Source organism: Malaclemys terrapin, chromosome 18 (assembly GCF_027887155.1).
Source record: "Malaclemys terrapin pileata isolate rMalTer1 chromosome 18, rMalTer1.hap1, whole genome shotgun sequence".
Lineage (NCBI taxonomy): Eukaryota > Metazoa > Chordata > Testudines > Emydidae > Malaclemys > Malaclemys terrapin.
This window is the reverse complement of record NC_071522.1, coordinates 10612230-10639897: the sequence shown is the minus strand read 5'-3', so window position 1 is coordinate 10639897 and position 27668 is coordinate 10612230. Positions and strand designations below refer to the sequence as shown.

The following is a 27668-nucleotide window of genomic DNA, read 5'->3' as shown; positions in this document are numbered from 1 at the left end:
AGGATAAACGTTGTTCAGTACAGTTCACAGAGCCCTGCATTCGAACATGCATTATTGCATATACTGTTGTTTTTATAGGTCACTGAATGGATCACACACAATCAGATATTATGCCAAAGGTAACTTGAAAGTACCTAACTTTTTCTTTCATATATATACACAAATAGGTGCTGGAACGTGGGGTGCAGCCATACCCCCTGTCTTGAAGTTGTTTCCATTATATACAGGGTTTACAGTTTGGTTCAATCAACAAAGAGTCCTGTGGCACCTTATAGACTAACAGATGTATTGGAGCATAAGCTTTCGTGGGTGAATACCCACTTCGTCAGACGCAGTTTGGTTCAATGGCTCTCAGCACCCCCATTACAAAAAACTGTTCCAGCACCCCTGTATTTACACACACACACACACACACACACACACACACACACACACACACACACTTCTAAGTAGTAAATCCTTAATAAACTAAGGCTAGCTCGCAGTCCTAACATGTGGCTAATGGTGGGAATAGATTCTTATTATTGACAGTTCTTGTTTTATAATCTAATATTAGAACCAGTAAAAAAAAATCTAACTTTCATTATTGTTAAGATGAAGCATTCACAGAATAATGGATAGTATGATCAGAAGGGATCATTATGATCATCTAGTCCAGTGGTTCTCAATCTTTCCAGACGACTGTACCCCTTTCAGGAGTCTGATTTGTCTTGTGTACCCCGAAGTTTCACCTTATTTAAGAACTACTTGTTTAAAAATGAGACATAAAAATACAAAAAAGTGGCACAACACACTATCACTGAAAAATTGCTGACTTTCTCATTTGGACCACATAATTATAAAATAAATCAGTTGGAATATAAATATTGTACTTACATTTCAGAGTATAGTATATAGAGCAGCATAAATAAGTCATTGTCTGTGTGAAATTTTAGTTTGTACTGATTTCACTAGTGCATTGTATGTCGCCTGTTGTAAAACTAGGCAAATATCTAGATGAGTTGCTGTGCCCCTGGAAGATCTCGGTGTACCCCAGGGCTATGCGTACCCCTGGTTGAGAACCGCTGATCTACTCTGAACCTCTGCATAACACAGCATAGATTTTCAGCCAGTCATTCCTGCATTGAGCCAACAACATGAAATAAAGCATCTTTCAGAAAGACACTAAGATCCTGGCCCCGCTGAAGTTAATGGATTGATGATTTAAAGACCAGTCTTGATTTAAAGACTTAGGGTAACAGAGAGTCAGCGGAGGATAAAAGAAAGGCTGGAAGACCCAAAACCAAGTGGATGGATGTAATACACAATTATTTGATTAACTGCGGAGTTTCTGAGAAACTCCTTCAAGACAGACTGGGATGGAGAAGAGCCGACCCCACACAGATAAGAGTTAGGTTAGATAGAAGAAGGAGGGGAGATGACAGAGAATCTACCACATCCAGTGCTTAATTTGTGCCAGGACTTGCCAGGCTGAGCCCCGGGGGCACCTCTAGGCTTGGCAGTTCGTAGTCCCGGCACCTCTGGGTTTGCTGCATCAGCTATGAACGTTAAAAAAATTCCTTGAGCCCCAGCACCTAATTATTTGAGCCCTGGCATCTCTTTCATTACAAATTAAGCACTGGCCACCTCCGTTGCTAAACTATTTCAATGGTTAATTACCCTCACTAAAACTTGTGCTTCGTTTCCAGTTTCCTAGTAAAAAAAGAAAATCTAGGGCACCACGCTGGATTCCGGGGCACTGAGCAGAGGCAGTAGGAGTTTTGGGATGCACAAAGAGAAATAGTAATTAAATGTGCTCGTTGTTACTACACATTACTTGCCATTTACTTAGGATCAACAGTGATATCTAGGATAGCTTCCAAATGAACAGGACTGGTGTGGATTGACTGATGGATTGATTGTTTCAGGAAGGAACAAAGTCAGTATGAACCTGGCTTCTGGAAAGAAAGCTCAGGGAAGTCAATTTGCAGCGCTATACTTTGGTGGGTTGCTAATAAGTACGCGACACAGGCCACCAGGGAGTCAGCATCCGCTACCTAACCTGACGTACTTGCATACGGCTCATGTGGAGTGAAATTCAATGGCAAACGCAGAACAAAGACTGAACGTTTAAAAAATACCTTCGCTTTAACACCACAACTAAATGGCACTTTTCCCCACAGCTTATATCATTTGTATGGCACTGGAAACTTACATAAGTTTAAACAGTGCGACTAGAGCACGTATACAGAAATACTTGCAGTTCCTCTCAAGAAAACAGTCCGTAACAGACAAGAAAGCAGCCACAGGGGGGACTTGTTCTTCCCTTGAGACTTCCGTTAGCCTCAAAAAACACTCAGCGAGGGCTAAACTAGGCGAGAGTTTGTGCTAGACATGGTACTATAAAATCAGACGTGCCTTTTATGGACCAGATTTTCAGAAGAGCTGAGAGCCAAATTTTCAGGTGCCCAACACCCACAGTTGAAGCCAGATTTCTCAGAGTGCTCAGTTCCCATCTTTTTCCCTGGACATTTTGGGCCTGATCCTGTAGTCATTATGTAGGCAAAATTCTCATTGATTTCAGTGGCGGGGTTTCAGCATCAACAGTTTGAGAACAGGCCATTTGACATCACTTGACACCTGCTCACGCATATGCTCTCTTGTTTACCAGTTTACCAGTGGGTTGTAGCTTCACTTCTTGTAACCACCCCACCAAAAAAACCCCCCCAAAAACAACTTAATGATCAAACACAACAGGCTGAAGGCCTGATCCTGCAAACACTTAGTGCCTGATCCAGCTCCCATTAAATTCAATGGGAGCCTTTACTGATTTCAGCAGGAGCTGCATCGGGCCCTTAGGTAGCCCCATTGAGCTTAATTCACTTACATTGAACTGTGCAGGCTCTGAGCCCATCTAAGGATTAAGATTTTTTTTTTTTTTAAATGAAGGAAACAATGTCAAGGGTTGGATTTTGAAGAGAGGTCAGCACAGCAGCTCCCATTTAAACACTTATTATTGATTTGTATTACAGTAGCCCCTAAAGGCCAGGGCACCACGTGGCCATAGCAGAAAGCGGGAGGTGTAATTTCCAGCTCAGGCAGACGCATGGCCACTAGGTTTGACTGAGCTAGCAGGGCAGCCGCTGTGGCAAAGGCCGCGGGACGGACTAGCTGCTCCGAGTACATTCCTGCCCTGGACCCTACGTGTGTATTCAGGTGGCCAGCCTCTATTTGTAGCTCCATCAGAGCTACCATGCGTACGTCTATGAGAGCTGGAAATTAAACCGCCAGCTCAAGAAGAGACATCCTCTAAGACATCCTTTTTCTTTCTGAGCCCCCCCCAGGCTATAAAAATTCCATGGCCCACCTGTGCCACAACAACTGATTTTCTGCATATCCAGTAGATTCAGAGCCAGGGTTGGTGTTAGGGGGTAGCAAGCAAGCCAATTGCCCAGAGCCCTGCACCAAAGGGGACCCCGCAAAGCTAAGTTGCTCGGGCTTCGGCTTTCAGCCCTGGATGGCTGGGCTCGGGCTTCGGCTTTTTGCCCTTTGCCCCAGCGAGTCTAACGCCACCCCTGCTCTCTGGTTTGTTTTGGCGGACCCTCTGAAACCTGCTCATGGCCCGGCAGGAGTCCCCGGACCTCTGGTTGAGACAATCCCCGCCCAAAAGAGCTCAGAGTCCAAGCATAAGACTAGACACAACAGGTGGGGAGAGTGCAAGGTGCCAGTGGGACAATAGTGGTCGGCACGACTGGCTAGCTATAGTCAAGTTTTTTGTAGGTATCATGGCAGAGGGATTTGAAAGGGAACACTGAGGTGGCTTTGGAGATGTTTCTGGGGAGCTCCTCCCATGCACAAGGAGTAGTACTCCACATACTGAACGCTTTTGAAAATCTGGCCCTAAATGGCCAAGAGACTAATTATTATTATTTGCTAATTGCTTGGCACTGTACAAGAGTAAAGATAGTCTTTACCCCAATGGGGTACTACGGGAGACACTCTGCAACCTTTATGTGATTCCCCTTATGGACACATCCTTTAGAATTTAATCAGGATTAAAAGGAAAGGGTTGTATAGTAATGTAATCGAGTTGTAAACAATAACCGTCAAAACCTATAGGAGTTAATGGAGAATGAGATATTTTATAAGCTGTTTTTTAATCAGACCATAGCTGGGATAGAATCCTCTATTACATTCTATAGGATGGTTTTAACAAACCCACCTGCAGAAAGGGCATCATTCTCTATTTAATTCTATGGGACTATTCCATAAGGTTATGTAGGAGCCCATTGTTATTGGTACAGTGCCAAAAAGCATGCATGGTGTCTCAAAGAGAAAAGAGTGCTCTAAAAAGGTTACAATCTATGGTCCCAATCCTGCAAGCACTGACTACTGGGAGAACTCCTACTGTCTTTCTTATTCTGCCCAATGGTACAGTCTGCAGCTGAGAGCCCCAGTTTTAGATGTGATGAGTGCAGATGATAAAACAGTAGGGAGGGGTTACAGTGAAGAATGAGAAGCATTATGGCAATAAGATGACTCAGTTCAAGTGAGAGCACAATTTGGTAATTTCCAGATCAGGTAGAGGCCCCAAGAGCACCAAGTCACATATATCTTAACTATTGTTTTTAATGTTATAACCAGCAACACCTCCAGGAACGAAAAATAATATTTCAGCAATACATAGGGTCTGCCTTAAAATCCACAAAAGCAAAACTCCGTCCCTAAGTCAACCTGCTCTCTATTGTCTCTGAGGCACCATATTGCAGGAATGTCCAAACCCAGGCAAATGTTACTCAGAGCAGGTGCCACAAAACTTAGGGGCACTGGGGTGAGCCCAGCCTTAACTCTGGATCGCCCTGCTTTTGTGGGTTTGTCAGATTATCATTTTTTTTAAATGTAGTTTTGAATTATTCCATTCTGCCTTTCTATATTTTTCTATATGAAAACAAAAAGTTTAAATATCACTATGAAGAATATTAAATTGAAGTGATAATTGTCTGCTCTCCACTGTAGCCTAAAAATTATATACATTGCATAGATTTGGGTGCCCATCTTATTATTTTAACAAGAAAGTTGCCAGTACAAACTGCATAAGGAGACAGAGCTCTCTGAATAAAGACATAAAATAAATGAAATCATTGTAAACCTTTGAAGAAAATAGAAACTCCCATTAACATGCCAAAAATTCAGCAACTATATCCATCAGATGACAGCTAACACGCCATTCAAAACACACTGTTTCCCCAAACCACAAAGTTGAACACAAAGTACAGTCCACAGCTTAGTCAATGAATCTGAAAACCATTTGTCAACTGCTTTTCAGAAAAGAGACAAAGCTGTTAATCTGAGTTAAATCAGTTCTACAAAACACTGCAATCCCGGGAAGAAAACAATCTGTCTTGGCTTTATACAGCAAAAAAAACGTTTAGGGTCAATGGGTAAACTTAGAGGGGCTGAAGGAGTCTCATCTCTCTCTCTCTCTAAATATACACACACATAAATCTTTAACAGTTATGAAAGGGTTTTGAGCATATAGGGGTTATCACCATGTCTATTGTTTTGCTTTGGAATAGTATTGTCAGCACATACAAATATACATTCCCATAAGAATATGATCTATGAAATACAAGCCTGGATACAATATAGACAGACTGCGGGCTCCACAATTCCCCTCCTTCCTCCTTCCCCAGATTTCAGCTAACGTTTCAATACCAAAGTAGTGACAATGACTGTTCTTTTTCTTGAATCAAGAGAGAAAAGACTGAATAAACTCGTGCTTTACCTTTTTTCTTTATTTTGCTTTCTGGATTTGTGCAACAACCCTATAAGGACAACAGCTGCTCGGATCCCTGCCCTTTTAGAATGCATCCTGTCAGCCGGTTGTGACATAGTTAAGGTGACACTTCCACAGGCTCTGCTGCCAATATCCCCAACCCTTGGCAAGAGACCTGCTTAAAAAAGTGCAAACCTCCCTCCCCTCACTCGCACGCACACTTCTCTTTCTCTCCCTCTCGCTCTCTCCTCTGCCTTGTTACTCCTGCCTCATAGGTAAAGCTCTTGCCTGAATCAGGTGACTTCTCTTACTCCTGTGACCTTCAAGTCACCTGCCTCCCCTTCCTAGCTGACTACAGCCTGATTCTGCTGCTGCTCTTCTGCTCCGGGTTGCTAAGCTGCCAGCACACAGAAGGGTGGCATTTCCAAGTCAATTAAATCACTTAAAACTGTACCAGCCTCAGATGTGGTCATCGGCTCTTGACTATCTGTCATGCCTGCGTTCAGCCATCAACCACAATCCACCCCCCTCCCATCCCCAAAAGAACCGAAGTTGGGGGCTTCTCTTCGACGTTTTAAAGTTCGCACTAAACCAAAGCAGATGCAGAAGTAACATACTGAGCATTTTCATCAAGCCCTGTAATTTGCTGGATGATACCTGCAAGCAAACCGAACGGAACTGCGCGGAGCTGGGACCCACCCACAGAGGGAAGCTTTGAGGTTTTCTCCTCTGCTATTGCTTGTTAAAATTTTTCTGAACAAAAGAGGATTTTTGTGTGTGTGTGAGAGTGTACAGTGTGTGTTTTACGAAGGCAGAGGGCATTCAAAGCATCATTGATTTTATGCTGGGGAAACAAAGATTACTAAAAGGTGGGTGTCATTAATTACCATTTTTTGTCATTTTTTTTTACTTGAAAACAAAACCCAAACCTGCAGTCTAAGCAAAACTAAGTTTCCAGGGGGGTTTGGATCTATTGACACAGTGGTTGTCAATTCACTGCACCAGCTTTAACCAATGGCTTTTAGACTAAATGTAAAGGATATTTTTCCCCCCCACAGAATGTCATTTCCTGATTGCTGCTGGGGATTAGATGAATTTTAAGAACATTAAAATGCACATGGATTTTGTTTTTAATGGTTGGGATCTAATGTTGCAACTAAAATAACTCCATGATTCACACACTGAAGGTTTTTTTTAAATACCTTGTATAGTTAAGGGTAAAATTCAGATTTTATAACAACCTCAATTTAATTACAGCATCCTTAAATCTGAAAAAGAAGATTTTTTTTTTTTTACATTGCAAAGTGTATTTTCAAGACATTAAATCTTTTATATACCGGGACAGACCCTCAGCTGAATTAAGTTGGCATAGTGCCAGAAGCTAGCTCATTGTGTTGTGTTTAAAATATGCCACATGAATAAATTTTCTACTTTGTCTCGAAGTGTACTGAACCGTATATGTTAACAGGTGCTGTAAAACGCAGCCCCGCTAGTCTGCTACATACAGTCCATGTTATATTCCTTGCTCCAGCTTTTTTTTTAAGTAGACTGTAAATGATCTACCCCAGAGCATCAGCATCAACACCTTTCCCTTTCAAAGTATGTTACCATGGAGATAAAACAAGCAGGTATCTTCCCTCCTCCCTCCCTACCACTTCCATCCTCCCCTATCACTTACCATTCATGCTGGTTTCATTCTCACATTAGAAATAAACACAGGACCAGCTAAATCACTTGGAACACGTTAATTGCAAGAGGAACTAAAACCCAGTCCTTTGGTTTAAGGCATGTACCGAAAGAGAGCAGGCAGGCAAAAATTCTAACCTTCTGAAAGACTAAAATATAAGCATCTGGCCAAAGACAGTAATAGTTCTGTATCTCTTTTCCTTTAGAGACAGTATCTTGGTTGTAATAAACCTATTAGATCATCTAGCCCACCTCTGCCCTGACTGTGTAAAACTATTCCCTATGGTGTAGAATTCTTCCCTATGGCATACTTTCTAAGTCTTTATCCAGTCTAGTCTTAATGCATGAAGAGTAGGAACACTTTGTTAATAATAGGGGAATCAGAGCTGAAGTGTATGCTGTCACTGGACACTAGGAGCTTGTCTTATTTCCCCAGGTTCTTATGGGCACATAGACAAGTGCAATGGCTGCCCAAATAATTCCCAAAGCCACGCATAGACTGCCAGGCAGAGTTTGAGTAGTGATGTCTCTGTTTGAATGTGGATGTCAGAAATGGGCACTGGAGAGTCTCTTTTTTTTACTGAGGGGATATGGGGGAGGATGGGCAAATCTATGCCTATATCAGTCAACAGATGACGTCTTTCTGTGTTATTTTGCCACAAAGAGGCAGTCTCCACCAGCAACTAGTTCATCAGAACAGTTTGGGAAATTGGCGGAGCAAATGCATCAACCCAGTAGGCCCCATGCTATGGTCATCTTGAAGCCAGTTGCCTTCACATCCCCAAGTGCTGAGGAATGTGTTCACCCTAGTAAAATAAGACAAAGGTTCATATTGGAGCTTTCAGTGAAAAGACAAGGACACTTCCTTCCAATCCTCAGATCTTCACAAACAACCCTTCCCCTAGAATAGAGGAATAACCAGAGGGAAGCAAGCAGTAAACTCTAATAATTGCCCTTTGACACTAGAGTTTTGATAGGGACATGAAGCTGAAATATGATCCTAAGCTACCTAGGAACCCTGTAAGTGGGGGAGTCAATCATTAACAGAACATAGGGTTTTCCTCGCAAAGTCCACAAGAAATGTTTGCTCAGGACCAAATAGGCTTCAAAAAGGAACACGCAAAGAAGAGGAGGCTTTTTTTAAACCCATCTTCTGTGCCGGATACATCTCAGCAGTCGTTCAAGGACAGCTCATCCATGTGAAAAAGTGACCCTTGCTATGCTGTCAGATTCACTGAGCCCATGCTGATCTTCTGAGTAAGTGATGGATGCACCTGGCCACCTCAACACAGTTTTAGCTTATGCACCCAGTTTTTCACAGAGGCGGAGGATGTTTAAAGCAGTGGAGTGTGCGCCTCTTGCTCATCTGAACTGGCTTCACCACCATCTATTTTCTTCCAACACTCTTCAGACTACTACTTTGACTCTGTCTCCCAGTGCCGTGTAAAATGGAGGTGGCAATTCCACTGGGGGTGCATTGTATTCAGTGAAGGAGAACAATCATGCTTTTTATCTACAACTACTAGCCACCCATAGGAACATATGCTTCAATACTCTAGTCATGGTCCCCAAACACTATGGCTTACGATACTGCTGCTTCTCTGGTTGGAGCCACTCCGTTATGAGCAGAAATTCATTCAGCACAATGGAACAGCCATCACCTCTAGTGTGGGACATCTATTTTGCACAATTTTATAAGAGTCACATGGATATTATGAGTGCAACCATTAGGAGGAGGGCATGGGAGGGAACAGATACTCCCCATCCTTATACATACACACCACAAGAATTTATTACCCGGATATGCTCCTTATTGTGACTGCAGCTCTCCCATATTTAGTTATCCAAAAATCATTCTCATCCAAAAGTACCATGCTTAAAGGTGCCTATAACCTTAACTCTGCCCTCTTGCATGCACACATTTTGTTAGTCTTCAGTAACATGATAACATATTTTTATTTCCACAGAGCATCTCCAAAGAGAACATACAATTTATCTTTGTTATAATGAATTCCTGTCCCTCAGCTAACTCTATAAAGGAGATGTGTTCATCAGTGCCCTGAACTTATTTTAACCCTAGAACAAACTAGCCATGTAATGGTATTTACCACCTCACTTGTACAAAGATTTATGCATGAGTGTAACTGTATGCCTGTGTGTAGTCCCACCGAAGTCAATGCTAAGCACGTGCATAAACGTGTTTGCAAGATCATGGTCTAAAGGGACTGGTTCAAAACCCACTGAAGTCAATGGGAAAATTTCAGCAGGTTTTGGATCAGGCTTTACAAAGATGAAGCACTGGGGCAAAGGTGGTTCAGAACTGAGGACACATTCGTTAGAATTCACGTACATCAGGGGTAGGGAAAATACAGAGACCCCGCCCGCCCCACTGAAAAACCAGCCCTGTCACAAGCTGGAACGACTAACACTTGCTCAAAGCAGGCATCACAATGCAACATGACACCATGGCAGCTAGTGAAACTTGGGCAAGTGAGGGGAGGGGGAAATATAATAAATCCTGATGCCGTCTTAATCATCATTTACTGCAGACAGCACTTAACTCCCACTCTGAAGCCTTTTAATAAAGCTTTTGTTGGTCCAACTAATCCCTTTGTTCTTGCTGAAAATATCTGGCTGCTCCCTTTCGAACAGGAAGCATCAGAGCCTGATGAATTTCTGAGAGGCAGTCGCAAAAAAAAAAAATTAGAACCCATTCTCATGCCAAATTCGATCAGTTCTTTGGCACCTCGTTAGTTTTCATGGGGTAGGGGCCAGGAGTTGGATTTTAAGCCTCTTACCTCTCCCTCTACACAGGCAGATTTGAATTTCATTGAGTCTCTCCCTTCGGAGCCAATTTGCCCCCCTCCCCCCACGTGCACTCACAGAGACAAGTTAAGTATCAATCTTCTCATGTTTTATGCTGAAGTGGCTTTGTATTGATTTCTAAAGATGTTCAATTCTCTCATGTTTGGAAACGGAGAATCACTTAGGTAGATACACTTAGCCAATATTTTCCTTTCCACCTGCATGTGACAAACATCTCTCTTCTCTAATCAATTTATTTGGGGCTTAATTTTCAGCCCTATTTGTAATTGACATGATCAAATGCAGCTAGAATGATACTTTAGAGAAAGGCTGGGCTTCTGGTGAAAGCACTGAACTGGAACGCAGGAGAGCTGGGTTCGGCCTCCATCCCTGGCACCGACTCCCTGTGATGCCTCGGGAAAGTCACTTAGCATATGTCTTCGCTGCTTTCGGAGGTGTGATTGCAGCATGTCTAGCCATACCCAAGCCAGCTTTAATCTAGCTAGCTCAGGTACCGATAGCACAGGCTAGCTGCCTGAGTTCACACCCAGCTGGGCTTGTACTTGTACGGGGTGGCTAGCCCGTGCTGCTGTGGGTTTACTGCTATTGGTACCCACGCTAGCCAGATGAAAGCTAGTTTGGGATATGTCACACCTCCAATTGCAGGGTGGACATACCCTCAAGCTCTACCTCAGTTGCCCCTGTGTAAAATGGGTGTAATAACACTTCCACTCTTTGTCTCCTTTTGTCTATTTAGATCTTTGGAGAAGGGGCTGTCTCTTACTAGGTGTATGTGCAGCACCTAAAGCCAAGGGACCCTGATCTCATTTGGGCTACAACCACTCGAGGCGCTACTGTAATAGAAACAACAGAAAATAATAATACAATACTGCTTTGGTGGAAAACAACCCCCTGGTCCAATGGTTTCTCCTGTTGCAGCTCAGACATTAGGTCTGCGAAAGCGTTTGTAGCAAGGGAGGGGAAAGGGAGGAAGTGATATTTTTAGGGTTTTCCTCTTCCTGGGGACGTTTTTGAACAATCCACCGTTTAGTGGGGATGTCAAGGGCAAGAAATATTTGCTCTTCTTTATGAGCCAGGGTAGAAAGGCTTCTCAGACAGCAAAAGTCTGGCCATATGCAAAGAGGAAAAATGATGCATCCCCTCCAACCAGCCCCTCAAGCCTCTTCAGTCTGAACACTGGGCTGCACAATCTCATTTGGAAGATGCAAGCACTTCTTGGCTTTTGAAGAGGTAGAAGTTTCATCAGCCGGGATAAGTGGCAACTCTCACATAGGAGTCGATCACATTCCTGTCACAAGGATTGCTCGTTTTAACAGAGGCCAGCAAATATAAGAGCAGACATCTTGAGGATATGTCCTTGTGTCCTTAGCCGGAGGCTAAAACATTAAACAGAGAAAAGAACCAGCACAGAGTCAACACAGACTCTGGTTGTAGCAGAAAGCGAGCAGGACAGCAGCAAGGCAATAGCCCAGGGGCTTTGATTCGTTTCCTCGGAATGGTCATTTATTTATTCCCTCACACAATAAAGAGCATTTTACCTTAGCTGAAACTGATGCATTAAGAAGGCGAGGCAGGTAACTGTTGGGAAGGCCAGGCTGGGGAGTCCATTTTTATAGCTCCGAAACAAAGACAACATTTTATCTGGGGGGATTTTGGTCACAAGAACCCCTCTGTGGTTGTGTGCATGGGTTCGTACCACAGGAAGATGAGCTGTATTTTTTTGTTTGCTGCAGTCTGATGAAAGCCCTCTAGTGTAGCTAGGTAAAGTAAGTCCTGAAAGCCTGGAGGATGCGTGGCAGAGGGCAGGCAGTCTTATCTTTTGCTGGAGGATCCGCATCGTTTTCTGTCTCTGTTCCCCTTCCCAATAGAGGCTCATTGCGCTCCTCTAGAACGCACACTCTTTCATGTCATGCTCATTGTGAGTCATCTTCCCAAAGAAATGGCACATCATGCACACCGAGTAATGATTTCTGCTTGACAAATAGACTGTGAAATGGACTACCGGATTCACAAAGAAAAGCCAGTGCATAAAAGAGAATGTGTGTCAGGCTGCAGATGGCTCTAAAATACAAGCCACGTGCACATTCTGGCACAAGGCATATCAGACAGAAACATGGGGGGCCGGGGGGAGACTCTGCTTGCAGAAGCTCTCTGCATGGGGTTCCTCTCTGCTTGAAAGATTATTCCATACGCCCCCCCCCCCACCTCCTATGGTAACTTCCTCCAAGGGAAGCAGTAAGAATTGTTGGCTACAGCATCCCGTGTGACACATCGCCATGAAGGGCAGTCTCCCTCATTCCACACAGTGCCAAAATTAAAACTAGTCCTCTCCGCAATAAAAGCCGCGTCTATAGGCATGAAACTTCCCCTGTGCAGAGGAACATATCAAGGCCTTCTGCTCCAATTAAATTCCACTTAAACCCTCAAAATAAGTGGTGCATAGGCCTCGGTGCTGCGACCCTGCAGGGAGGAGGAATTTTTGCCATAGAGCCTTAGATATTCGGACCTGTGTTATGAGTGATTGAACATTGGCTGGGCAGCAGGGTTATCCCACCCGTCCACAGTGGGCATAAGAAGGGAATTTATTTAAACACAGCCAAAGGCCAGCACTTCTCACAGAGCAGCAGCCCTTTCTTGAGAATGCATCTTGGTCCTAGCACTCAGCATGAGCCCAAGGGCCAGATTTACAAAGGTATTTAGGCACCTAACGATGCAGATAGGTGCCTTTGTGTATCCCACTGGGCATCTAAGTGCCTAACTCACCTACCCAATACCTTTGTAAATCTGGTTCCAAGTCTTTATATGGGGAACCTATAAACCTTCCAGCCTGGTATTTTGGGGAGTGATACCGACTGAGCCATACTATAAAGCAAAGCATTGTTAATTATGCTTCTTCCCCTTGTAAACCAGAGGAAATAAAGGGAGCAATTTGGCTGCATGTTGCACTATTGTTTTTTCAATCCTGCTGTCACTTGTAATAGAGCTGGTTGGGAATTTTTTGAACTTTTTTGGGGGGGAAAAATACCAATTCATCAAAACCAAAACTGTTTGCAAAACAGGATCGTGTTCAATGAATTTCCTGACTCAAAGAAAAAGAATTATGAAAAACATTTTCAAAATGTTGCAACATTGTTTTCAACATTTTCAAAAACAAAAGAAGTATAGTTTTCCCATTCAAAACAACTTTGATTCTGAATTTAAGCTACTGGGGGAAAAAGGGAAAAATCAAAGCAAAATACTTTGAAATTATTAAAACAAAAGGTTTTGATTGACCCAAAAACCATTTTAAAATCAGTTTTCAGTTCATGAATATTTAAGATTTTGACTTCGTCCCAGTTCAAGAGGGGGAAAATTTTCAAACTCTCAAAAATGATCACAGAATGGCAAAACCATTTTGCCCAGCTATACCTGTAATGTATCTACTAATGTTTATACGTACCTATAATTTCCACTGTCACACCAAAGTGGCTCCCTCTTGTATGAAAAAGGATGAAGAAAATGTCAGCCTTTGGCAGGAGTTCAAGGCACAGTTTAATTGTCTTTCCTTCAAGCTCTCTAGTCCTAATGTTCCATTATCACTCGCTAATGCCACAGTGGTACAGTATGTGCATGTAAGACCTCTGTTAGACAGAACACTTTGAGCGACTCTTAACCTTGTCTATCAGGAATTTCCAGCCTGAGGATGGTCAAGAGGAAATCGTTCTGGGCAGCATCCTAATGTTTGGAAGGGAAGGGGTGGTGTTATTTTAGCTACCCTGACAATATTAGAAAATCTTAACTACTGTAATCTTGAGAAATGGAAGATCATAAGAATCTTGTCAAGATTGCTTCCATTTAGATAGCATTGCGCCTTGTGAACTGGATTTTCCCATTTCCTTTCCATTGTCCTTGAATAATAGTCGCTCCACTAGTGAGCAAAATGATTTCCTTGCCATGGGTTGACTGCAGGATAAATGTGGCAATGAATGCAAAGCAGAACACAACTTCATCTGTTTGAGGGCCTGATCCAAAGGCGAAAAGACTCCCGCTGATGACAATAGCCATTGGATCAAAGACGCCAAGGTGGTCTCAATCTTGATGTAACATCAATGGAACCAGCACAAACGTATCATGATTTTGAAGCGTCGTGGCTCATTGGAATCCATGGGGAATGTATTAATATCATCCAAGGGCACACAAGAAAGAGTATGAAAAGCAGCCCCCATGCATTCAGCTATGACAAGTCTGAGCCCGATGCATAGCACTGACCAAATTTGCGTTGTGCTAAAGAACGTCAGTTCCAACCTGCAGCAAAGCGGCTAATCCATTGCAGAGTCTGTCGACTGTGCCAGATTCTGCAGCGCTCTTGTGCTGTGACCCACTAGGGGCTTCACTGAACGTACCAGACTCTTTTCCCTTTTGTTTTTCAACTGAGTTCAGCTCTCCAAAACTAAAAAGATAGGAAAAAACTCTACAGGGCCAGATTCCCCAACGAGGATTGTATCCAGTAAAATGGTATGAAATACGATCCAGTGGGTAGCACAATAAGCAGGGACTTGGGAGACCTGGTGGTTTCTATTCCCTGCTCTGCCGGTATCCTGGTGAGTGACACTGAGCAAATCACTTTGCTTCTCAGTGCCTCAGTTTCCCCCCATCTGTAAAATGGGGCTCAGAATACTTCCCTGCTTTATAAAGAACACTGAGATCTGCACAGTGCCTGAGCCAATGCTTTGCATGGCCTGGGGGGGGGGGGGGGGGAAGGGGACCACTAGCCCAGAGCCCACTTACCAACAGATGTATAGATGCACACAAAAGAAACAGTGCATAAGCTTAGCCCTCTATGCACTAAAATGCATCTCCCATAAGAGAACAGCCTTGTGTACTGTTTTTCTTACTTACTTTTTTACAATATTATCTTTTTAATGATTAAATGACCTTTGAGGAAATGTGGCTGCAATTGCTGCATGAAAAGTAAACATCTGTTAAAACTGCCCTGACATTTATGCTTCGGGGAAAACAGTTTTGCAGCTAAACCACCATTTTAATTAAGGGGGGGTTAAGGAGAACTCATTTTAGGTTTGGACAATTATGTGCCATTATGAATATAGCGTTCGTATGCCAAGTTCATTTATGAAGAACTTAGTAAAGAGCAACACTAAAGAAAATGCCAAGAAAGAGGTACCAGGAAATACCACTTTGTAACAAAGTCAGATAAAAACTTCATCCTTGGTATTACAGAAACACCCATCAATGACTGATTTTCATTTATTTCTATGTGAGCCATACAATTTATAGACTAATATAGGTTTTCCATTTTAACACGACGGAGCAGCCTACTGATGTCCCTAAACTGCTTATGGACGCAAGTTACATTCAGAGCATTAAACCAGCACATTGTCAATTTAATTTAAATTGTGGGAGGGGAGTTGTGCCCAGTGATTAAAACAAGTGAATCAGGACATCCCTGTCCCTACCCTCAACGGCTGTAAATCCACTGACTCGTATGATACTGGATAGGTCCCTTAACCTCTCTATGCCTGAGATTTCACTGAATACAATAGATACATTTAGGATTAGATAGCTCATGGGTGCAGAGGCATAAATATTTAATATTGATTAAGCACTTTGAGCCTGTCATTTGAGAACCCCAAAGAAAAGAAAAGTACAAGTACAGCACCTAGTACAATAAGGCATAGATCCTTAACTGGAGACCCTAGGCATTACTGGAGGAAGATGAAGCTATTGGGCCTAATCACAAAGTCCCTACTCAAAAATCCCATTGACTTTCACCCTCACTCTCTGCTCTGTTTTCCTACAAAGAGCAAAACATGCATTTTTAGTCCAGGCAATTTTTATTTCAGATAAAGGAAAGCAACCAACAAATTAGGAACAAATGTAAAGTCTGCATGTTTATGTGCATGAGTGAACTCAGTGACTCAGGCCCAGATTTTCTAAAACTAGGCACCTAATTCCCATTGCAATCAATGGAGTTAGGCAACTAAATACTGTTGAGGATCTTGGCCTTAGTCTGTAACAATCTGCATCTGAATTAAAACTCCCCCTCCAGCCATTTTGTGAAGGGCCAGAATTATTTGTGTCAAATTCACAACTAATTTCAGGTTGTCCAAAATGGCAATTTTTGTGGAATGAACTATTCATCTGAAAAATTTCACCCAGTTCTATTCAGCCACCAACCCTTACCTACCCCTGCTGCCCAAGAGAACCAGCCGACCTTTGCATGCCTACACTTGGGCATTCTTTTGCAGACTGAATGATCAAAGGGCTAGAGATGGAGAAGAGTGGGATGAGAGAATGGTAGGAGAGAGAGCGAGAGAGAGAGAAATTAATAACTGGTTTATGTTGGAGGGGCAGTCACATTCCTATATCTCTGGCACAGGAAAAAGGAGATTCTAGAACGTGTAAACTATGGGAAAGGTGATTAGGGTGCCTCAAATATGCAGGTGGAGGAGGAGATGCGTGCCTCCAATTTCAAGAGAAGTACCACAAGAAATCTACTGCAGTGCTTTAGATTATGTTACAAACAGCCCTAGGTAATCGGATTATAGATCTGATGGCCTCAATTAGAAAAGCAGAGAGTAAATAGCAAGAATGCTCTAAACAGATATATTCTCTTGAAGTGATATATTCCTATGCATCAGGGGACCTGAACAAATTAGGGAAACCACACTGACAGTGCTGTGTCAGTCAAGAATATGGTAGTGTCTGGATTAAGTGTTATTTTAAAAAATAATAATAATTTGGAGGAGGATGCAGAACTAGTTATTAAGGCCTGGTTTTCCAGGGGTTGCACTGGGTATAAATATTTACATTCTGATCTGGCAGCGTTCTGTGCTCACTTCATAGAGGTGGAAATAATTATACAAGGTCAAGGCAACAGAAAAACCAGGCTCTTCGATACTGCAGTCTCAGACTGACTTGCATGTTTCATACAGTGCCTGATCCTCCAAACACTTATGCATAGGGAGTGGAATTTTTCAAGTGAGTTTAAGAGAATTAGGAACCCACATCTTTTGAATTGGGTGCCTAACTCTCCTACACTGCATCTTTACTAGGAAAAAAGATGTTTTTACCTCAAGTTACCTAACACGAGGTAAAAACCAATGAAAACAAGGCACCTTGTAGCTTTCCCATGAGCTAGCATGTCAAGTTAAAGACTCTGGGGAGATTAGGTTTTACTGTGAGCTGCTAACCTGTGCCCATATCTAGATTAGAATATGAATTTAATTCACACACTTCAAGCCTAAAATCTACTGGTTTGTTTGCAGCGCTGTATGAAAGTGATGGAAGGTTTTAGGGAACTATTCATATTGTCAACATTCATATTCAGTAGTCAGACTTCCCACAGACATTTATTTGACTGGCCAGTTCTACCCGCACAATCATTATTTGCACAAAAATGCCACAAATGATGCAAGCATAACAATTCAGGAAGAAGATTTGTTCTGTGTTTGCACAGTACCTAGCACAATGAAGTCCTGGTTTACGAATGGCGCTCCTAGGTGCTACCCAATGCAAACAATAAATAATAGTAAGCTTAGAAGTCAATACTGACAATTTGTCCCACGTGGTTTTAAATGCCCATCTCCAAAGCTTTGCTGGTTAACAAAAATAAAAATATGATTCAGTTGTTTTCTTAATATGAGGTCATTTATAAAAACACATCAAATGTAGAGGAGAGACTGTAAATTTTACATTGCATAAATCTGCTAAACTGTAAAGCAAATATTTTTATGGCTGAAATCTTGCAGCTCAAGATGTACTGGCCCATGATTTGCTTCCATATGGACCACAAAATGCACAAATGTAATATGTCAAGTTTTATTCCTCTGTGAAACTGTGGAAGACCAATAGCATAAACCACCAGAAAGCTTAACATTTAATCACTTTATTATATTGCTTTGAAAATCAAGTTTGAGACAAAAATCCAATTGACCACTTTCAACTGATAGGTCTAAGATCATGGAATAGCAATCTCCGGGGGGAGGGGGTGTTGTAAACAGGTGTCAGGGAGTCACAGTCATCAAGCTCTCATCATATTAAACGGGACCACGGTCACAGCAAGGTCCCAGATGAGCTGGGAGGGGGACCGAGACAAAGAAAAAGGGTTCCAGGTATGCAAAATGAGGAGAACCATTCATCTAAAGCAAGGTGGGTGGTTCTGTACATCCTTCATTCAATAGGAGAGTAGACCCACTAAATAAAGATGAGACAACCTCATGTTTTGGTTTGCGTGGGCACAAGAGAACATTTTGTGCATCATTTTGGTTTGCACCAATTCTCAAGCCCTGAGTCCAGGGGAAATGTGGAACTCAACCAAACTCCCAAGCGTCACCTGGCTTTGCATCAAGAATATATGTAAAACCCACAAGTTATTCTTGACTGGGATAGGAGCCCTAGGTTCACTCAAAACTAGCCTCACTCTTGCCCAAACTTAGCAACATATTTTGTCAAACTTTCTTGCAGGTGATTGAATGAAAACATAGACCTCCTAAGCATCTAGCAGCATCTAGCAGTGACCACTGTTCAAGAAAGGATGGCTTTGTGGTTAAGGCATTGAACTGGGACTCGGGAGATCTGAGTTCAGTTCTTCACTCTGCCACAGACTCCCTGTGTGACCTTGGGCAATCACTTAGTCTCTCTGTGCCTCCGTTTCCCTTCTATTAAAAAGAGGATAACAATATTTCCCTATCTCACAGGAAGTTAGGAGGATGTATGCAGTAATGACTATGAGATTATCATAGTATATGAGTATGAGAGCCAGATGAGTACCTTGGTAGATAGAAATGCGAGGATAAACTAGGCAGACCAGTGGTCGGTTTCAGTAGGTCTGTTCCAAAGCCATTGGGCAATATTCAACCTTGCTACAACGCACTACATTCATGTTCCGGGGCTGAATCAGACCCATTGGGTCTGATCTCTTTGGTACCATTACCGAGCTTCCTAGGAAACAAATGGGGAGAGTGATCAAAGTTGCGACAAAAATCTTTATGAACAACCACCACCAACCTTTTGTTTTGCAACAAAGCCAAAGCTCAGTCAGTGAGTTGCCACTGCTGCTGAAAACAGAACAGGACCGCGGGTGAGTGCCAGCCATGTCTGAAGATCAACAAATACTTAAGATAAGCCATCCTTAATTGCTATGAAACAGACAGAATAGATGAACAGATAATGACCTGGGCTGTAATGTGTGCACCCATTGTGTGGTTAGAGAGGCTTAAAAAGAGACTCAGCAGTATGTTTTGATTAATCACAGAGAAAGAATAACCAGAGGATGAGAATGGGCACAACACTGATACTGGATTTACCGTATATCTTCGTTTAGAAGCCATGGTTTCTACTAGAATATACTTCTTTCAGTGTATTACTTGGCTTTCCCCCACCAATTTGCATGGCGAGGTGAGGCTAATGTAATGGATGAGGATGACTACTAACAAAGAACAGCTTCTAAACAAATTGGATCAGGTTTTCTTAAAAGATGGAGCCACAAGCAGTAGAATGAGCCCCGAGCGGTTTTTAAAATCAGCTTTTAACCCTGGAAAAGGAATCACACCTCAGCACTGCATTCATCCAATACTTGGCTTGCACTGAGATTCTCTCCTATGATACGGCCCCTTTGTGCCAGTCAGTTGGTGCACAGTGTGTCTAAATGCTGATGGATCCAGCCAGCTGGCAGTCACCCTGGTGTGGGAAAGTCCCAAGGTAAAGAAGTGATATAGCTAGTTCAAATGCCAAACCCTTTCTTCCTTCCCTTCATACCCCCTGTATAGGGGACATGGCCAGGAGAAAGAGGATGTGGGTGCAGTTTTGCTGCACTCCAGCAATCCCCAGCTGATGCAGTGGCCCTGTGGGGTCATACCTACCTAGTAAAGTTTAGAGCAACCCCGAGGCTGACCCAAATTGTGCCAGGGACAGTGTCAGCATAGAACTGGGCTTTAGATCAGGGAGCTGCAATCAGCACCTTTGTGGGCTCCCACTAGCTACACTGAGTGCATACTGTGCACAGCTGAAAACTAGCCAGGGTGTGTACACTCTTTTTGCCTAATTCTGAGCCCACTCAGCAAGGGGGATTCAAAAGCTTGACTCAAAGTTTGTTGGGTTCACATCTCACTTGGAACTGCCATGGGACCAGAATTTGAGTAGGAGCTACTGTATCTCTTGCCAAGGGACACCTGTGACGCTCTATGACACCCACTATTGTTTTAAAAAGTAAGCAGCCCTGTGGGACCAAGCATAGGCAGTTTATCTGTTATAAGGGGTAACATTTTCAAAAGCAACTATGTGACTTAGGAGCCTGAGTCCCATTGACTTGCCGTGGGGGTCGGGCTCCTAAGTCCGACGTACGTTTACGAAGTTTTCCCAGTAACCGCCATGAAATCCCAGCCACCCTGCTGGATTTGCTCTGTCTGGCAAGCCGATCCCTGCAGGTGCTTTTGCAGACTTTAAAGCTTCAGTTTTATTAGAACATCTCGATTTAAATGCAAGCAATGCTCACAATACGCCATCGGAATACAAAACAAAGCGACAAAGCCAACCGCAGGGACTCACTCCTCCAACAGAACCAGCGCGAGCTGCAAGACAATCCTTGCCGGTATGTCTGTAGTTTAGCAGGCTTCTTTTTCAATCCCACGCACCAGTTTAGCTATCACATTCAAACGGGCTCTAAGAAGGAAAGAAAGGTGCTAAGGCCTTGATCCTACCCCCCGCTGAAATGTACGAGAACTTGTCATTAACCTCCCTGGGTACCAAATCCAGTTATTCAAAGCCAATGAAGCTACACCAATATATAGCAGCTGAGGATCGGTCCTGTAAATCGTACTACTACCAGGATTCTCTACAATACATTTCCACATCGGCAGGTATCCAAACTCAGTACATACAGCTCCTCCCATCCCCTTCAGGAGCCGTTAAGAAGCAATTATATTTCTAAGCAGCAAACAGGAGATGCCATTTTACTTAAGTAGGGGTGTGTAAACTGTTCCTATTAGAGAACAAAGATACAGTATGTGCATCCTTTCTGTAACTACTGCTTTCTATCTTCATTTCCACGGCACAGATAACAGCTAGTCAAATTATTCACGATAAATAAATTATCCAGGGCACTTAGCCCTTTTTTCTGCTTGTGAATTAAACCCAGTTTCTGTACAGGTCTCAGTGTACATGACCAAATTTCAGCCAACACGGCTCACAATACAAACTGCTTGCTTTGACTACTTGACCGCTATTCATTATTTGTGGCCTGTGTTAACACACTCCCAAAACTGAATGATTAAATGGTTAATGTTTGTACGGTCCTTTGAAGATGTAAAGCTTCACGTACGTGTCATATTATTAACTGTGAGTAATGAGACTTTAAAATATCCTGGAAATGTGCAGACATTTTTAAGATCATCCAATTTAAGATAAGAAAAGCTATAGGAAAATTACAAACCAATATCTGTACTCGAAGATGTTTTTTATTACTGATACAGAATACACTGAAAAGGCAAGTGGCTTTTGAAAGGAAACCAGTTAGATACTTTTGTTTAGAAGTGCCATTAGATCCCTTTCATGCTGCGATATATCGCTGCAATACGTAAAGTACATACGGAAGTTAATATCTATGTTAGCAAAGTGATAAAAATGAATTTGCACCAATGGTTTTGGTCCTGAGCTTAGAACAAACATAGTAAGAATAGATTTCCCTAGGCTGTTAGTCAAGGCCATTTGTGCCTTCATGGTGCAGTTCCTTCTTTAGTGCAGGAGCAAATGGGAATCAGGCCACCAGGGTTCTACTCCTGGCATTGCAACACACTCGCCGTATAACCTTGATCATGTCATTTCACTTCTCTCTGCCTCGACTTACCGATCTGTAAAAAGAGGCTAAAACAACATGCCCACTTCAAAGGGAGATAGTAAGATTAAATTAATTGTTTGTTACAAAACTTTGAGATCCCAGAATTTATATGATGCTGTATAAATCATTCCTTGGTTCCCACCTCTCCCATTTCCAGCCAAAATGCTCCAGCAAATACCATGCTGGCATTCCAACCAAGTAGCCCACCCCACCTTTCTGAAAACCAGTCAAGGATGCGCTGTTTGATTTTGCATCAAGTTCATATTCCTTGGTTTCACTTTCAAAGCTGTGCATAGCTTCATCCTGCCCGCATCTCAGTACTTCCTTCCTCCTGGAACCCGCTCATACCCCGTGTTCTACAAATCTCCCATTTACACTACCTCGATCACCTTCTTCTACTCATGGCTCCAGGACTTAATTTTAGGGTCTCTGATATGAGCCGCCTTAAAAAGGCCTGATATTCAGAAAGTGCTGCACACCTGGCCTCTGAAAATGAGGCCCCATTTAGGGTGAGTCAAGGCGGAGCACCCAAAATCACTAGTTGCTTTTGAAAAATGTTAATCTGTGTTTTCCTCTCCGCAGACCTGACCCAAAGCCCACTGAAGTCAATGGGAGTCTTTCCATCGACTTCAATTAGATGTGAATAAGGCTCTGTTTTGCACAGTACCAAACACCTCACCTGCGCTCAACAAATTATAATGAAAGGTACCTCCAGTGTCCAAGGAAGGAATGGGTTGCAATCCTAAAATATCAATGAGTGAGGATGCCTTGAGTTTGTGTCATTTCTTATCCATGTTCCTCTCCTTATTACAAGAAATTGGACTCAGGCTGTGATATCTTAACCTTTTAAATATTCTAGCTGTAAATTATCTAGTTATTCATTTCCTCCTCTCTATCTCATCTGCCTGCCTGTTTCTGCTTTCATCCCCCACCTGGTTACTCTCACCACAAAAAGGAGAGACCAACCAATCAAAGCCTGGATCATTAAAAAAGGTCAGAACGGCGCCACATATCGTTGCCTGTCACAGAGTAGACGACTGATTCGGAAGGAAAGAGTCCTCATCCTCGGTACCACAGGTCGTAATGAGGACAGAGAGTGGGATGACATCAATCCATTCTCCTAGCAGTGAGAGCAGCGAAAGCCTAACGAGAATGGGAAATGGCACTAATGTAACCCGTTCTCATTAATGGCCCTTCTCGGATGCCGTACGCAAGGCCCATGTCATTAATTCTGCTAAGGATGAAACATCAACCCTAGGCACATGTTCCAACTTTCTTGGGACTCATTAGTCTAACACAGCTGTCATCTCAGCCAGAAAGAGCGTGGTATTAAAGATTTATTTAGCCCAGGAAGATTACCAAAATAATAACCAATTTAAAAGAAAATCTTATAGCTTCCTGGATAATATCATGTAAATAATTCAAAAAGGCTTTATCAATAGCTATTCAACTCACAATTCATAGATTCAGAGGTTTTCAGGCCAGAAGGGACCAGTACTAGATCATCTCGTCTGATCTCCTGCATAATTTATTTGTTGGTAATCCTAAGAATTTAGATAGCGGCATCTACCTTTATCTAAAAAATCATCATCTGTGACTAGAACTACATCATCATCCATCCACGTTTCACATCTTCCAGCCAGGGTCACAGTAGGGAGAAGCGAGCAGGAGCTGCCATCGATAAACATGCAAAGGCGGTGGACAGTACCAACAGCACACAGCAAGGCGGCTCCTAGAGTGTCTCCTGTGATGCACAGGACCCTGGGATACCAACCCTGAAAGGGTAACACTAACGTCACATAACAAAAGCGGCACTGTGGATACAGGTACAGGCATGTGCACCAGTCTCCAGCACAGCATATCTGGACACTCAGCGCGAATATGGGGAACAGGCACTATCATGTTCACAGTCAACTCCGAGTGTCGACATACTCCATGAGGTTCTTGTGACTTTCCCTCTTTAACAACTACTTCTGCAGCAGCCTCTATAAGATGCAGGATTGAGGATGATCATCTCTTAGACAGCACTTGTCAGCCACAGATCTCAAAGCGCTTTACAAAGGAGATTGTAACCTCTTTTGGGAACCAACTTTTCGTTTTGTGTTTATACAGCGTGTAGCAAGCACAATGGGACTCTGGTCTCTGACTGGGGCTCACAGGCACTAAAGCAATATAAATAATCAATAATAATGCTCATTATCTCCATTTTACAGATGGGACAAATGAAGGCACAGATAGGTGAAGTGACATGCCAACGGTCATACAGTGAGTCAGTGGCAGAGATGGGAATAAAACATGTACAGCAGCTTAGTGGCAGACACTGGAATAGAACCCAAGTCTATTCTCCATGTCCAGTGTCTTATTCACTGGACCAGCCTGCCTCCTTAAAATAGCACAGCGTCTCTATTTGGTTATATGCGGTACACACAGTTCATGGGTTTAAAAGCAGCAGCACAATTAAATGAAATTGTGTTCTTGTTCATTTGGTGTTTTTTCCACCCATGAATAAGGCTTTCAGAAGAGACAAGTTCCAAGATTTCAGCATTAAATTAAATTAAATCAAATCAGCGGAGGAAATAAGTCTTTACAGTATGTGCAGTTCCTTTGGATTTTACTAGCAAATCAGTGCACTAAATGCAATCACTTATCATTAATGTCACTAATAAATCCTGATTTAGGATGCACAGTAAACTAGCATACAGTAAAGCTGTATATCTGATGGTCCCAGAACTACAGACAGCTTCTTTACCCTTGATTCTCTCTGCCTTCTGTATTAAAAAAAGGCCCAAATCCTAAAACCATTATTCAGGCAAACCCCCACGGAAACCTCAGTGCAACTGGAATGGGAATATCAGGATTTAGCCCACAGTTTTTTAAGCCACCATTTGAAAAGAAGCTGGCAACAGATTTGGGGGCTTTCTAGTAACAATGACCTTGATTTACAGAATCCGACTATCGCAGAGAACCTGACACTGACTTGGAATGCTCCACATAATCTGCACACTAAGATCCTATAGTCTCTTCTGATTAGGAAGAAAATCTCCTCAGGTTTTATTTGTTGTTATCAGCATGCCCAAGTAAATAGGGGCTAGAGCTGTGATCTGTATCACAACACCACAGATTGCTACCGTACCCTCCACTAGGAAACATGAGAGTGGGCTACGCTGGGAGTCCTGTAGCGACGTGGTGGTGCCTCATTGAGGTGCCTAACTGGGAGTGGAGTTCTTTTGAAATTCTGGGTGCCGAGCCATTCTGAACATTCCAGCCCCAGTGCATGGCCATACTGGAGTCCTGGTTCATGTTCTGAATAGAGCTGGTTGGGAATTTGCCCTTGGAATGATTTTTGGATGGAAAATGCCCTTTTTAGGAAATCTAAATGTTCTGTGGGGAAATTCCAATTTTGCCCAAAACATTTGGTCTTCCCTTGTGAAAAATCAAAACGACAGGTTCCCACATGGGGTCTTCACCTCCCTGGCTTTCTGCCTCCCCCCTCTTCAGCTGCTGGAGAGGCAGGTGGGCTGGGGAGCAGGTGGAGAGCTGGGGCACTCAGCCTGTCTGCCTTCCCTGCAGCCAGGCTGGGAAGGAGGCAGAGAGGCTGAGAGGCAGGGAGGTGAAGAGCCAGGACACTCGGCCACCAGCAGCCAGCCTAGAAAGCGCTTGGGAAATTGGCAAGAGTCTTCCAAGCAGGCAGCCAGCAAGGTGAAAAATTCCATTTGGGGGGGGGGTCCTCCCAAAATGGAATTTTCTGGAAGTTCCTTCCCACAAAAAAAAAAAAATCTCAATTTTTTTCATAGGAAGGGATTTCCATTTCCCGGACAGCTCTGCTTTCAAACATAGTTCTTAACTCTCGGGACAGGCAGAATCTGGGAGCACTGCTGAAGCAGTTTGCGCTGCCCCCGGAGAGATGGGAGAATCGAAGATGGAGCAGGTTTCAGCATTCCTCCCACAGAGGGACCAACCATCACAGTGAAGGTTAAGGGAGGCCATCCCCACGGCTCAGAAACGGATCCCTGGGAGGAAACAAACTTTCTATCAGTACTGCAGTTTATGGAACAGTATGAAATACTCGACTGACTTTTTCCTCTGACATTTTGCTTTCTTTATAGAAGTACAAAGTTGAGCTTTCAACTGATCGCTGCTCTCCATAACGTCTATGTCCCCTACTGAATGACAGCAGACATCCATCATCCTCTAGCTCACTGCATAGATTCTAATGCCAGGCTATTCAGGATCTGAAGAACAACTGACAAGGACATAGGGCCTGTAACTGGGAGTATAGATTCTAGCCAGTGTTGGACAGAGAAAGGGTTAACCTTTGCCCTCTGCTAGTGAAAGGACCACAGGGAATGACGAGGGAGCTGGCCTGGGAGAGCTGTAGGGAAATGATTAATTCCCCAGCTCATTGTAAGTCTGATTCAAAACTCATTGAAATCAGTGATAGTCGTTCCACTCACTTGGCCATGGTTTGGATCAGGCTTCATAAGAGGAAAATGCTGAAGAGCTAGGGGTCCCCCCCTCTTCCTTCTCCCTCTGACCTGCACTGAGATGAGCTTTAGACCTTTGTTTTAGCCTTCAGCTGAAGCAGGCGGTGCCTCTCACCTTTACATGGTTGGTGGGAAAGCTTGTTGCATTTGTCATTGCTCCTAGAGGAGGAGAACATTCTTTCCATTTACTTTCTGATGTTACAACAAACATCACCTATGTATCTTGAGTCTTACTCTCCGATCACCGAGACACTAAAGACAAGAGCACAAAACCCACCCCTGTGAAGCAGTAACTCTAGAGTTTAGGAAAGATCCACTTCTTTAAGCTGGAAACAAAAGGCCTCCCCTATGCTGGAGCTTTGCAGCCACGAAGGCCAGCTACCAGCGTAACTACATTAATTCATTAGACAGGCAAAGCTGATTGACACCATGATTTGCACAGGTGCATCTTACAGCAGTTTTATGCAGGGTAAGGCTGGCCACTGATCACTGAAATCCCTAGTGGAGATTTTCCGCTGGACAGGGTAACAGAATCCAAGAGATCAGCTAAATCCATTTGTAGAACCTGAGGAATCTCCTGATAACAAAATGGATCACGTAGGATGATGTTGCTCAAATCTTCCTTTGTTTAGATGTTCCTGAATCATCAAGGTTATCCCAGTGCCTTTCAGATTGTTTATTCGGAATGATCGTATTCTTGGTCATTTGTCAGGCTTTCATCCCATAGGCAGAATGAAAATAAATTGTAAAACTTGAAACAGACTAAGGGCACAAGCACTCTCTAGATGATCCAAGGAGACTGGATGGAGTTTGAAGAGATCAATGCCTAGACAATTTGATAGTGCTGTATAAATCTCGTAGGTTTCTCCTGAAATCAAAATAAAGTCTGGGTGTGGTCAGCACAGCCGTTTGAAGGAAACAGAAAGGGGTCCTCTGGATTAGAGAAAACACATGACCCTCTGGAAAAAGTTGAGAGCTGGTTATCATCTTAACAAGAAAATAAAAAGTTTAAAAAGCTTTAGCTGCAAATGCAAATTTTCACGGAAGCACTGAATATTCAGCTCTCTCAGGAAAGCTTTACTCT

General features: G+C 43.0%; 1 protein-coding gene across 2 annotated transcripts in view; it reads right to left on the bottom strand.

The window, feature by feature from the left end:
* Positions 1 to 27668, bottom strand: part of RAP1GAP2 (RAP1 GTPase activating protein 2) — a 228584-nt gene that overhangs the window by 123856 nt on the left and 77060 nt on the right. Inside the window, exon 1 of one of the 2 annotated variants that reach the window (XM_054008313.1) lies at positions 5765 to 5942. The exons of the other annotated variant lie outside the window; for it this stretch is intronic. Within the exon in view, the coding sequence (XP_053864288.1) occupies positions 5765 to 5871 (107 nt within the window). The 5' untranslated portion in view covers positions 5872 to 5942. Of the gene's footprint in view, positions 1 to 5764; positions 5943 to 27668 lie in introns of those variants that run through there. 2 annotated transcript variants of the gene reach the window in all.